The sequence below is a fragment of the Siphateles boraxobius genome, unplaced genomic scaffold (assembly GCF_051911475.1).
Source record: "Siphateles boraxobius isolate OS27281-9 unplaced genomic scaffold, OSU_SipBor_1 81, whole genome shotgun sequence".
NCBI classification, from domain to species: Eukaryota; Metazoa; Chordata; class Actinopteri; order Cypriniformes; family Leuciscidae; genus Siphateles; species Siphateles boraxobius.
This window is the reverse complement of record NW_027509210.1, coordinates 262780-273549: the sequence shown is the minus strand read 5'-3', so window position 1 is coordinate 273549 and position 10770 is coordinate 262780. Positions and strand designations below refer to the sequence as shown.

At 38.6% G+C, this 10770-nt stretch overlaps 1 protein-coding gene across 1 annotated transcript; it reads right to left on the bottom strand.

Annotated features, from left to right (window-relative positions):
* Positions 1-1431: 1431 nt before the first annotated feature.
* On the bottom strand, positions 1432-10214 carry LOC143730761 (uncharacterized). Its single transcript, XM_077221346.1, has 12 exons — positions 10121-10214; positions 9910-10019; positions 9424-9549; positions 9168-9282; positions 8831-8893; positions 7777-7831; positions 7510-7601; positions 7199-7316; positions 6964-7071; positions 6709-6876; positions 6262-6426; positions 1432-1690 (listed from the first exon to the last, which is right to left on the bottom strand). Exons 1-12 carry the CDS (start codon positions 10127-10129, stop codon positions 1488-1490), a joined length of 1332 nt encoding a protein of 443 aa, XP_077077461.1. The 5' UTR covers positions 10130-10214; the 3' UTR covers positions 1432-1487.
* Between the last annotated feature and the right edge of the window lie 556 nt (positions 10215-10770).

The window sequence follows — 10770 nt, the reverse complement described above, 5'->3', positions numbered from 1 at the left end:
TCCATATTGTCCTTTAAGTGCTAAAGTTGAGGTTGAAATGTCACAGTCCAGAATGCATAAAACAGTCCATGTCCAACAGTCCATGCAGAGGGCCAATCCATTTAGTAGATATTGCATTGATATTAATGTACACACTCATGATTGTAGTATATGAAGTTGCAGTGCAAAATAATTTCACATTTAACAACACCTAATGTTGATAATTGAATTATCATAGTGCATATTTACGTGTCTGAAAGCTTGGGGGTTAGCCTGGTAATAAAAGTTAGCCTGAGTCTGGCCATTCGGTAGCGATAAATTATTGCTTGCTGGAGCTTGTTGAAGTTTAAAAAGATAGGATCAGCCCTTGACTGATAGCTTGTCTTGGCTGATAGTATTCTAGCTCAGCGTTCACAACTCCTTGCCACCGGAGACAACCAGCTCAATGGAATCAAATCCAAACTAGCACTGTAGGGAGATGATAATCGAGCGGAAGTGCATAGGAAGGCGTGGCCAGGCAACCTGGGGTAGGTACTATCCCTGAATCATTAATCAATCAACCAATATTGTTCCTTCTAGTGATGCCTCTGTATCTTTTGCCTGATGTGTGAAGAATGAACAAGCAATGTTCTGGGTAGTTGTTATTATTCAGGAAGGGTGAGAGATAATGGAAAGTTCACAGATTTTAAAGGGGTGGTTCGGAATTTTGGACATCGGGGCTCATTTCCAAGTGAGCCTTATTGTTATTTATCAGTGGAGACAGTTTTCAAAAGTTTTCATCCATTCGTTCAAGTTGCATAGTTCGCCGGTGCTAGGCTAGCGCGAGTCAACGGTATCTGCTAGCCTGCCATTAAAAACAGTTTTCCCCCTCCACAGTACACCAAAAGCAAATAAATTATAACGCCAGACTATCGATGTAAATGTCTGTTGAGAGAATAATGTTAGAAATCAAATTACCCTTTCATTGCATTGCAATAGTTATTTTGTTCCTTGTATTTATTAGCACAGTCTACAGCAGCGGCGGAGTGATATTCAGTTACCTAGGCAACCGAGACTAAAACTAGCTAGCTAGACGTCCCCGACTGTAGTCCGCTTCTGTTCTGTGTTTACTTTTCGGCGCAGTACTACTAACCGGAGCAAAGTAAAATACCGCCGCTGCTGAGAAACTAGTTCCTGTAAATGTAATGAGATCATTGAGATGCAAGAGTAGTTTGATTTCTAACATTATTCTCTCAACAGACATTTACATCGACAGTCTGGCGTTATAATTTATTTGCTTTTGGTGTACTGTGTCGTGGGTAAAACTGTTTTTAATGGCAGGCTAGCAGTTACCGTTGACTCGCGCTAGCCTAGCACCGGCGAACTATGCAACTTGAACGACTGGAAGAAAATCTTTGAAAAATATCTCTACTGATAAATAAGACTAAGGCTCACTTGGAAATGAGCCCCGATGTCCAAAATTCCGAACCACCCCTTTAAAAACAAAACAAAACAGAGTGGTCTCCTTTCTAATCTTCTTCTGACTCTGGACTACTAAAGTCATATTCGTCATAAGTGTCCGTTCTGCATTCTGTGTCCTGTATCTGGAGGTCATCAACTATAGCACTATACGTGCTCACAGCTTGTTGGCATAAACTCTCCAGTGCAGAGGACCTCCGCATGAGGACACTTTTCCAACCAGCTGCAGCATCCTCTGACATGTCACCAAAATCTGTAACATACATAAACATAAGAATAACAAGTATTGTTCCAAAATTATAGCATGTAGAACCACATATGACAGAATCATGTTACTCAATTTCTTGTTTTTTGTTTTGTTTAGATTTTTTGGTTATTGTTGCAAGAAAACTTAAACACGGAATACAAGGACATTTTATTGTCATATGCATAGTTATTGTATGTAAGAAATTCATAGAAATTGTATGTGCTTGACAGCCTATTCTTAGATTTCATGTGACGTCACACAGTGGCGCGGCCGCCATTTGTAGGACCGAATCGCAAATGCCAACATGCCGTCTATCTGCTGTGCTGTAAGCTGTGACAACAGCAAATCACAAAGAAATGATAAGAAACTAAAATTTTACAATATTCCCAAAAACCCTGAACGTCGTCAGAAATGGATTTCTGCTATCAAGAGGGATCACTGGACACCTACAGAACACTCCAGACTCTGCAGTGAGCACTTTATTTCAGGTAAGGAATGTATGGCTAAGCGAAGCGTTTGCAACATGGTTTGCAAACGTTAACTGTTGTAACATTAGCACCAGTTCCTTACCAATCAGCCTTTGCAGAAAAATTCAATTAGGTAATGTGTAGCTGGCTTACATTTCCAGACAAAATAGCTGAGGTCATCTGTGTCTCTGCTAACGTTATGTTAACGTTAACTTTATCCACTTTTAGACTAACTAATTCGGTAAAAAATTAACTAAGGCATGAGTAAATAGTTATTTCATCACATATAAAGCATTAATAGTCATTAATAGTTATAAAAAAACTATTTATAAATACAGCTATAAATGCTTTATTCTTCTAAGCATATCTATAATGTCTTTAATAATTGTATTTATATACTTTATTAATGATCAATTTATCATTTCTAAATGAAGTATTGCATTATTTATAAACCAGTGATTTAAGAGTTGTCAATGGAGTTGTCTAAGATTACTTAAAAAAGTATTTAAATCCACATTCATACATCGTATTATTGAGACATACAGTAATACTTAGTGTGTTCATAAAATCTACCTGAATTTACTCCATTTACTTAAACTTTCTAAGTGATCTTATGAATCACTGACAACTCTTAAATAACTGGTTTGTAAATAATCCTATACTTCATTTAGAAATGATAAATTGATCATTAACAAAGAATGAAAATACTATTATTAAACATTATAGATATGCTTATAAATCAAGGAAAAAGCATTTATAGCCGTATTTATAAACTATTTTTTGTCTATTAATGCTTAATGAATTAACTGTTTACTCATGCTTAACTAATGAATAATAGCGTGCAGTTATTATAAAGTGTTACCACTAATTTTGAGTAGGTAATGTTAATTGGTCTCTCATTATACCACTGCAGGCACGAAAAGTGATAATCCTCTGAACCCCAATTATGTGCCAAGTCTGTTTGCCTACCTGTCACCTGAGGAACGACAAAGAAAAATCAATTGCTACAAGAAATTTGAGCAAACACAAGCTGTCAAAAGGAAGAGAAGTTGTACCAGTGATGTGTCAATGTTACCCCATGGTAAATATACTGGCAATGAGATGGACCACAGTGACAGCTTTCCTGAGTGCGGGCAGAGTGGGGAACACAGCTACTGTAAAGACCCTATCCATACTGAGAGCAGTGTAGCATGCTCTGATGAAGCCTGTCGAGAAACTGTGAAGAAACTGACGGAAGAGTGTACCAGACTGAGGGCAGAGGTCTATCAGCTTAGGGACAGGGTAAGCAAGTTATCTTTCCAGCAGGAGGTGTTCAAAGACAATGATGAGATGGTCCAGGACTTAACTGGACTTCCATCCTATTCCAAGATGATGGTCGTCTTCACCTTCTTGTCAGGATTCCTAAAGGGGGGACCTGGGCTGACCCCTTTTCACTGCTTTTTAATGACTCTAATGAGAATGAGATTGGATTTACCACTCCACTTCTTTACATATATATTTCATGTGTCAAAGCCTACTGTAAGCCGAATTTTTAACAGTACATTAAATGTCATGAACAGTAGGTTGTCTTCTTCATTCATAGTGTGGCCCAGTAAGGAGCAAATTCAAATCAGTTTACCCATGTGTTTCAAAAACAGCATATACAGAAATTGTACTTCCATAATAGATTGTTTTGAAATTTTCATTGAGAAGCCTAAGAACATGAAAGCCCGAGCCCAAACATATTCACAGTACAAGCATCATAATACTGTTAAATATTTGATCTCAATAACACCACAGGGAGTCATATCATTTGTGTCTACTGGTTGGGGGGGGCGAACAAGTGATAAGCACCTCACTGAAAACTGCGGCTACCTGGAAAACCTGTCACCTGGTGATGTCGTCTTGGCAGATCGAGGGTTTACCATAGGAGATGCTGTGAGCTTGTACAGTGCTCATCTCAAATTACCAGCCTTCACTAAAGGGAAACAGCAACTGCACCCAAGTGAACTTGAAAGTACAAGGGGACTAGCAGCTGTTCGGATCCATGTGGAACGCGTCATTGGTCTTGTGAGGAACAAGTACACAATCTTGCAAAGCACAATACCCATCTCTCTTTGCCAGACTACAACTCCAGGAGAACTTACATCTTTGGACAAGATGGTCAGAGTCTGCTGTGCTTTGTGTAACATTTGCCCATCTGTTGTGCCCTCAGAATAGAGACTAAGAAACATTGTGTTCCCAGTGTAACACATAACTATATGAACTGATGTTTGTTTTTATACAAGTCTGTTTTATTTTTGCAATAAAAAGGTGACAGTAAAATTCTGTGTTCTCATTCTGTTTATTGTTAATCATTCATAATAATCAAATAATTCATACAAAATCCCATATACATTATAAACCACATGAGTAATCTACTGTGCAAATATTTATTCTTACCAGAAACCCTGTGCCTGGCTCACAAATAGTAACTTAACTGAATGTTATAAGTTATTGAAAAAGGCATTTTAAACTACTTATTGTAAACTAACACTTAATGAAGTTAAGTTTCATGGAGGTTATTTTGAAAGGACACTCATGTAACTAAGGGGAGAAGAATAATCAAAAAACTAAGCCAATACAACACGTTTTCTTCTGCACTCCACACATGCTTCACCTGGAAATTTAAATAAAAGTAAAATTAGCAAATTACAGGTTAGCTTGCAAAATTAAAACATGTAGTTTACAATTGGAACACGTATAACGTCATTCTAGACAGCTATCTATATTTACATTAGTAACCTTAGTTATACATATGGCTGAATACATATTCAGCACATGCTGTGCTCACTGTTTCTGCCTTACATTAGTAGACAATTAGTGATTTGTCTACATTTCTGAAATGCATAACTTGGACAGTCTAAATTGTAATGTACATATGCATTTTCTGTAAAGATGCTTTGAAACAATATTGTGAGTGCTTTAAAAATAAATGAGCTTGTCGGACATGGCGGGTCTTTGCGAGCGGTCAATTTATTTCAACTATGCTTTTATGTTCAGCGAGTAATTAAAAGAGTGCCACTTACCCTTCCTGTTATCAAGAACATTTTCTTCATCTCCAGATGATAGATTCTGGGATCATTAACCCATCCTGAGGTGAAGTAGCGGTAGGCTTCAGTGCTTTTAAATGCCTTGAGAGCTTCTCCGGTGAATGGAGAGGGATTGTGGACGAGGTAGATGTAAATATCAGCAAACGTCAAATTTGGCAAGTTTTTACTAGACTTAACTGGAGTCAGCAGTTCGTTTGGCAGTAAATAAGGATCTAATCCTAAAGTATCAATTTTATTTAAATACCGTTGTTTTTCATCTGTATTGAGGTGTGCTATTTTAGTGTGCGACATCTTTCCGATCACTACGCAAAGGTCCTAAAGATGGCGCCCACAACAAAAAAGTCACGTGACTGAAACCCATGAATACTTTGCATAAATTGGGGGTATAAAGTGCAGTCGGGGAGGGATGGGGGTTTGCAGAAGCTGTGACTGTCTGTGTGTAATTGGGGGGGGGCTATGTTGAGGTGAGGATAGGGCAAACAAAGTGTGAGGGTGGAGCAGAGTGGTATGACTAATATAGAAAAAACAAAACTTGTGGCTCTTTTCCACAGACTGGTACCAGATCCACTTGACTCTGGTACCAAGCACTTTTGGTTCCACCTCTGTTGAAGTTCCAACAATGATGTGTAGATAGCTCTGTGGTCATTGTTATCGCTAGCATCATAATATTAACGTTCTGAGCAGGCCCTCAGCAGCAGCTTAGTGTTAGCAAGACAGGACGGCCGATAGAGTAAATATTGCCATCTCCCCAAAAACATGTCTGTATTGTGATGAATTCAGAATACTGTTGATTTTATTTGTTCTGCTGTAGTGATTGATGTTACCAACTTTTACACAATGGTGATGCTAAGATAGTTTACTTCAGTGTTGCTGTAGCAACCAGTTACATGAAATGGTACTTTTATGCAGTGGAAAATGAAACCAAAAATTTGAAAATAAACCAAGTAGAGTCATGTTGAGGTGAGTTGAACTGATACCATTCAGTAGAAAAGGGACTATACATATGTTAGTGAGAAAAAAAACTCCAAATTTGACTTACAGCCCATTCTGATGTTCTCTTTCAGCTTCTCCACTCCCTTTATCTCCTTACGAAGAGACGTGATGTGCTGAGACATCTCCTTCACCAGGATACTCTGCTCCTCCTCAAGGCGTCTAACTAGCATCATTTGGTCAAAAATAGACCGTTTTAACCTGAAGGAGCGACCTTTAAGTAGAGGGAATTGATGGAAAAAGTGATTTAGTATTTATGATGATTAAGTTATAAACCCAAACATACAAGAGAGAGAGAGAAAGATATATATATATATATATATATATATATATATATATATATATAGAGAGAGAGAGAGAGAGAGAGAGAAAGAGAGAGAGAGAGAGAGAGAGAGAGAGAGAGAGATTTTCATTGCAATAAAATACTTTTTTTTTTTTTATTAAAAAATAAAAAAGACAGGCATACATTTTAGAGAACATGTCAGGACTACCATACCATCCTCACGTCTCTCCCAAGGCAGGATGTAGTCCTCTGTCAAATTGGAGGCCAACTCCTCGTCAATTGTATCCTCTGCAATTGCATTGTACAGCAGGATCTTTTGTTTCAGTTTTTTTTTTAATTCTCTTATTTTTCTTCTTTTTCTTTGTCTTGTTTGATTGCTATCTGCAAAGTGAAATAAGAAAAATTTCAGGAAAACAGTTTTTGTTTGTTTGCATTTACAATGTGCCATTTGAATATTAGTCAACCAACCATTCTGACGATAGAGGTCATGCTTCTTGCGTAGCAGGGCCACTAAGATGCTCTCTATCTCAGCCCTGAGATCCTCTGTTGCTCCCTGTTCTGTTGTGCTAACTGGCTCTAAATAGGTAACACAATTAAACGATTGTTTCATTTAAAAATGTCTGATCACCTTATGTAGTTCATATTTGAACAAAGTAATTAACAGTTGTATTTGTGAAAAATCTGAGCGCTACGCATGATTTACCTGTGACTGCCCACTGCTGAACATCACCCACCCACTGCTGTGCTGTTTGTTCAGTGATGTCATTCTTCTGGCAGAAATCACTGAAGCTAGCAGCTTCCAACTTTGCCCTCTCGGAGATCTTTAAATCACACAAAAATAAAAAAATATCATGCAAGCTTTCAGCCAATCCCGGGATCAAGAAATTCCTTCATCTACAGTTTATAAATGAATGAATGAATGAGCTTATTACAGATGGATGGACTCCAGCTCTGCTGTTTGTTGTTAAAATGTATGTTGTGTCAGGCAAGAGGACCATTGGGAAATGTCCTTACTTTGATGTATCTGCGGGCCAAGACTTTGTGAAGGTTCTCTGTCTTTTTTCTGTTCCACCCCATGGCCTGTTGAGTGAGCATATTCTCTCTCCCTGTTTAAAAAAATAAATCTGCATGCATGATTGGATCAATTTACTTGGGAAAGACCATTGCAGTTAGACACAACCTAACACAACAAATACTTTAGTGCAAGGAGAACAGGAAATTACATTTTAGAAGTCAGAAATACCTCATCACAGAGTATGGTTTGTAATGTGTCATACCAACCTGCTTTTGTCATGTACTTTGTGACAAGAGCTGCCCTGGAGAGAAAGCTGTTTACCTAGATAAACAATACAGAAATTAAATGTATTCCTATTTTATATTACCAAAAAACAACAACAAATAAACAAAAACATACTGTATGTAAATGTGAACGTGTAGCCATACTTATTGTTGAACTAATATCTTATCGTCAACTAGCTCTCCACCTCAGAATGCCATGGAAACTAAAGCGACCACGCCCTTTCAGCCATAGCCATAGACAGCAAAATAGGAAAGATCAAGCCCAATTTTTCAAAGTTGGGTCTTGCCAATTGGGTCTACATTTTAAAACATCACAATGACATGCCAGAGCTGTGACAATCGGCATTTTCATAGAATCCCATGAAACTGGGTGATGATTTTGCACTGTCACCAGCCTGGTGTGTCAAATGGGGTCCTACTGGTAGGTTGGAAAAAGTCTACCATGGCCTACTGGTTAGGGCCTTGGGCGTGTGTCTCGTTCGAATGCCGACCAGGAGGAGGGTGGTTGTGTGGAAAGTGAAAGTGGGTGGGGAAAGTTGTTGAAAATCGCTGTCCTGTCCACATCCACGGCTAAGGTGCCCTTAAGCAAGGCACCAAACCCTCCACTGCTCCCCGGGCGCCGCATCAGCTGACTGCCCACTGCTCTAGTGGTAAGGAGTTAGTGTGTGTGACCTCACTGTGTGCTGTGTATGTGCGTCTCTAATTCACGGATAGGTTAAATGCAGAGACTGAATTTCCCTAACAGGATCAAAAGTGTGTATATAATTAAATAGTGCAGCTCAGAGGGAACATAACTTGAAATAGTGATGTATCATGCAGACACCACCACTACTCACTTTTTACTCAGAGGAGACATAATGTGTGTTGCACTTGTGAGATAATGTGTGTTGTGCTCTGATGGTCATTCGAGCAAGCATAGATCTTTGTTTGATACCCTGATGTGCATTATCCTTCACACTCTGCTTGTCTCACACATAAATGTATCAGTGAAGTCTCCTATATCTACATAGTTACAATAATGTCGGTGATAACATACTTGCTCAACTTCCTCTCCAACAGTGTTCCCTGCTCCATCCTGATTCCTGCCGCCCCATCTCACCTGCAACATAGTGTTGGATTAATTTCATACCATAACTTTAAAAATCTAATGTTATGCAATCATGGATTATGTGCACATTAAAATCATTTTCACATTAAAGGTGTCATATTTTATCTGCATAATATACTACACAAGATATCATAATCAAAGACTTACAATTTAGTATATTGCCACTAATACCAGATTAAAATAATAAAAAACAATCATTGCTCGGCTTTTCGCATTAGCTGCCTGCTGGCTACTGTTGCATCTGAATTTCAGTAATTTGAGGTACCTCGCATTTTGCTGTATGAGCTTTGGCATGCATCACACTGAGAAATGGCCTCATTTCCATCAGCGGTTGAAGATCTGATGATTCTTCAGTCACTTTGCTTAGGTATGGCCAGTACCTAAAAAGAAGCACAGCATTAGTAGGCATTAACCAACACTTTGCCTGGCCATCAATATAAAACAACTGAAAAAAAAAGCAGGCACTTGACACTTAATGTACAGTAGGTTGACCGAGTTTCAATATGACAGATAAAAATTACCTGCAGACAACATCCATGCAGAAGAAAGTGACATTGGCCCTCTCTGACAATTCCCTCTGTAAAAACATTGGGTAGGCGAAGACCTCGCCCCGGTAGTGGTTCAGTCCTCGCAGCAATATCCCGTGTCTGATACACAAGAGGACAATATGGTTAATGATCAATTTACACAATAAGACCTGTGGAAAACAAAGCTAATCAAAACCCTCTATTCAAAGCCTCTCAGTCTCTCTCAGTCTCCCTCTCTCTCTCTCTCTCTCTCTCTCTCTCACACACACACACACACAGACATTTCCCCATCAATCTCTACATATGTGACTAACTGATATTTAAAACAATCTTCTAGGGAAAAAAATCTGTTAAGGGGATTTACTTTCCTTCCCATAAGGAAATTTAACATGACTCTGATACATTTATCCACAAATGAGTTTCCACAGCGTGTAACAAATGGCATCTGTACAATTGCACACTTCTGATCTACCCACATACCTGCAGACTGCCACTTGTATCCCCTCTTCATCTATTTTGGACGATGATTTTTTTGACGTCTCCTTACTCGCCCTGAACCTTGAAACGCCACATGTTCCACTGTTATCTGCCTGTAAAGTCAGATATCACTCGTCTTAACAAATAGAAAACAGAAAAGACACTCAAACATAAGCAGTAGATATACTGTCTTAATATGCAATATTTGACATACTCTTGTCATGCTGCTGCCTCTGACATTGTTGAGAAAGGCTGATACCTCCTCATCTTTGGCAAGAAATAACCCCTTGTACAGAGAGGGTTCCTCATTCCTGTCCAATAAAATTGATCACAAAAAAAATCCTCTTTTAACTGACCAAACATGACTCTACATGCAACTAGATGTAGACCACAGCTGTGGTTTTGATATTGAGATTAATGCCTGTATAATATGAACATACCCTTTTGATTTTTTGAAGCGATAATGTTTGCGATTGCCATCGCAACACACTGCCAACATGTCTGGGTGACATGCTGGACAATAAAAGTGATTTACTTCACACATCACCTCTTCTGTATGCTTGCAAAAACAATATTCGAAAAAGCTTTTCTGGAACGTATCTGCACAGACATTCCCCGGCTATGACATAAAAAAAATTGTGTTTACAGAAAAGAAATATTACAATATTACAGTAATTTGATTGTGTGTAACAATGATTCAAGCAGATTTACCCTTCCAGCCTGAACAGAACGGTGCTCCAGTAGCTTTAAAAAGGCATGCCTTGACATCGAAGGAGCCGATACTTTGATGTGAGCAAAAGCTTCAAAGACATCAAAACTATATAGTGTCTGGCAGTTTGTTGTGCTTGGCCAGTAACGGTACCT

Excerpts from the sequence above, each read along its gene's own strand:
- LOC143730761 (XM_077221346.1), bottom strand. Across the intron at positions 7,317-7,509 it reads TGGCCCGCAGATACATCAAA|ATCTCCGAGAGGGCAAAGTT; the intron begins GTAAGGACATTT and ends TGTGATTTAAAG. Across the intron at positions 6,877-6,963 it reads TGACCTCTATCGTCAGAATG|ATAGCAATCAAACAAGACAA; the intron begins GTTGGTTGACTA and ends TTCACTTTGCAG.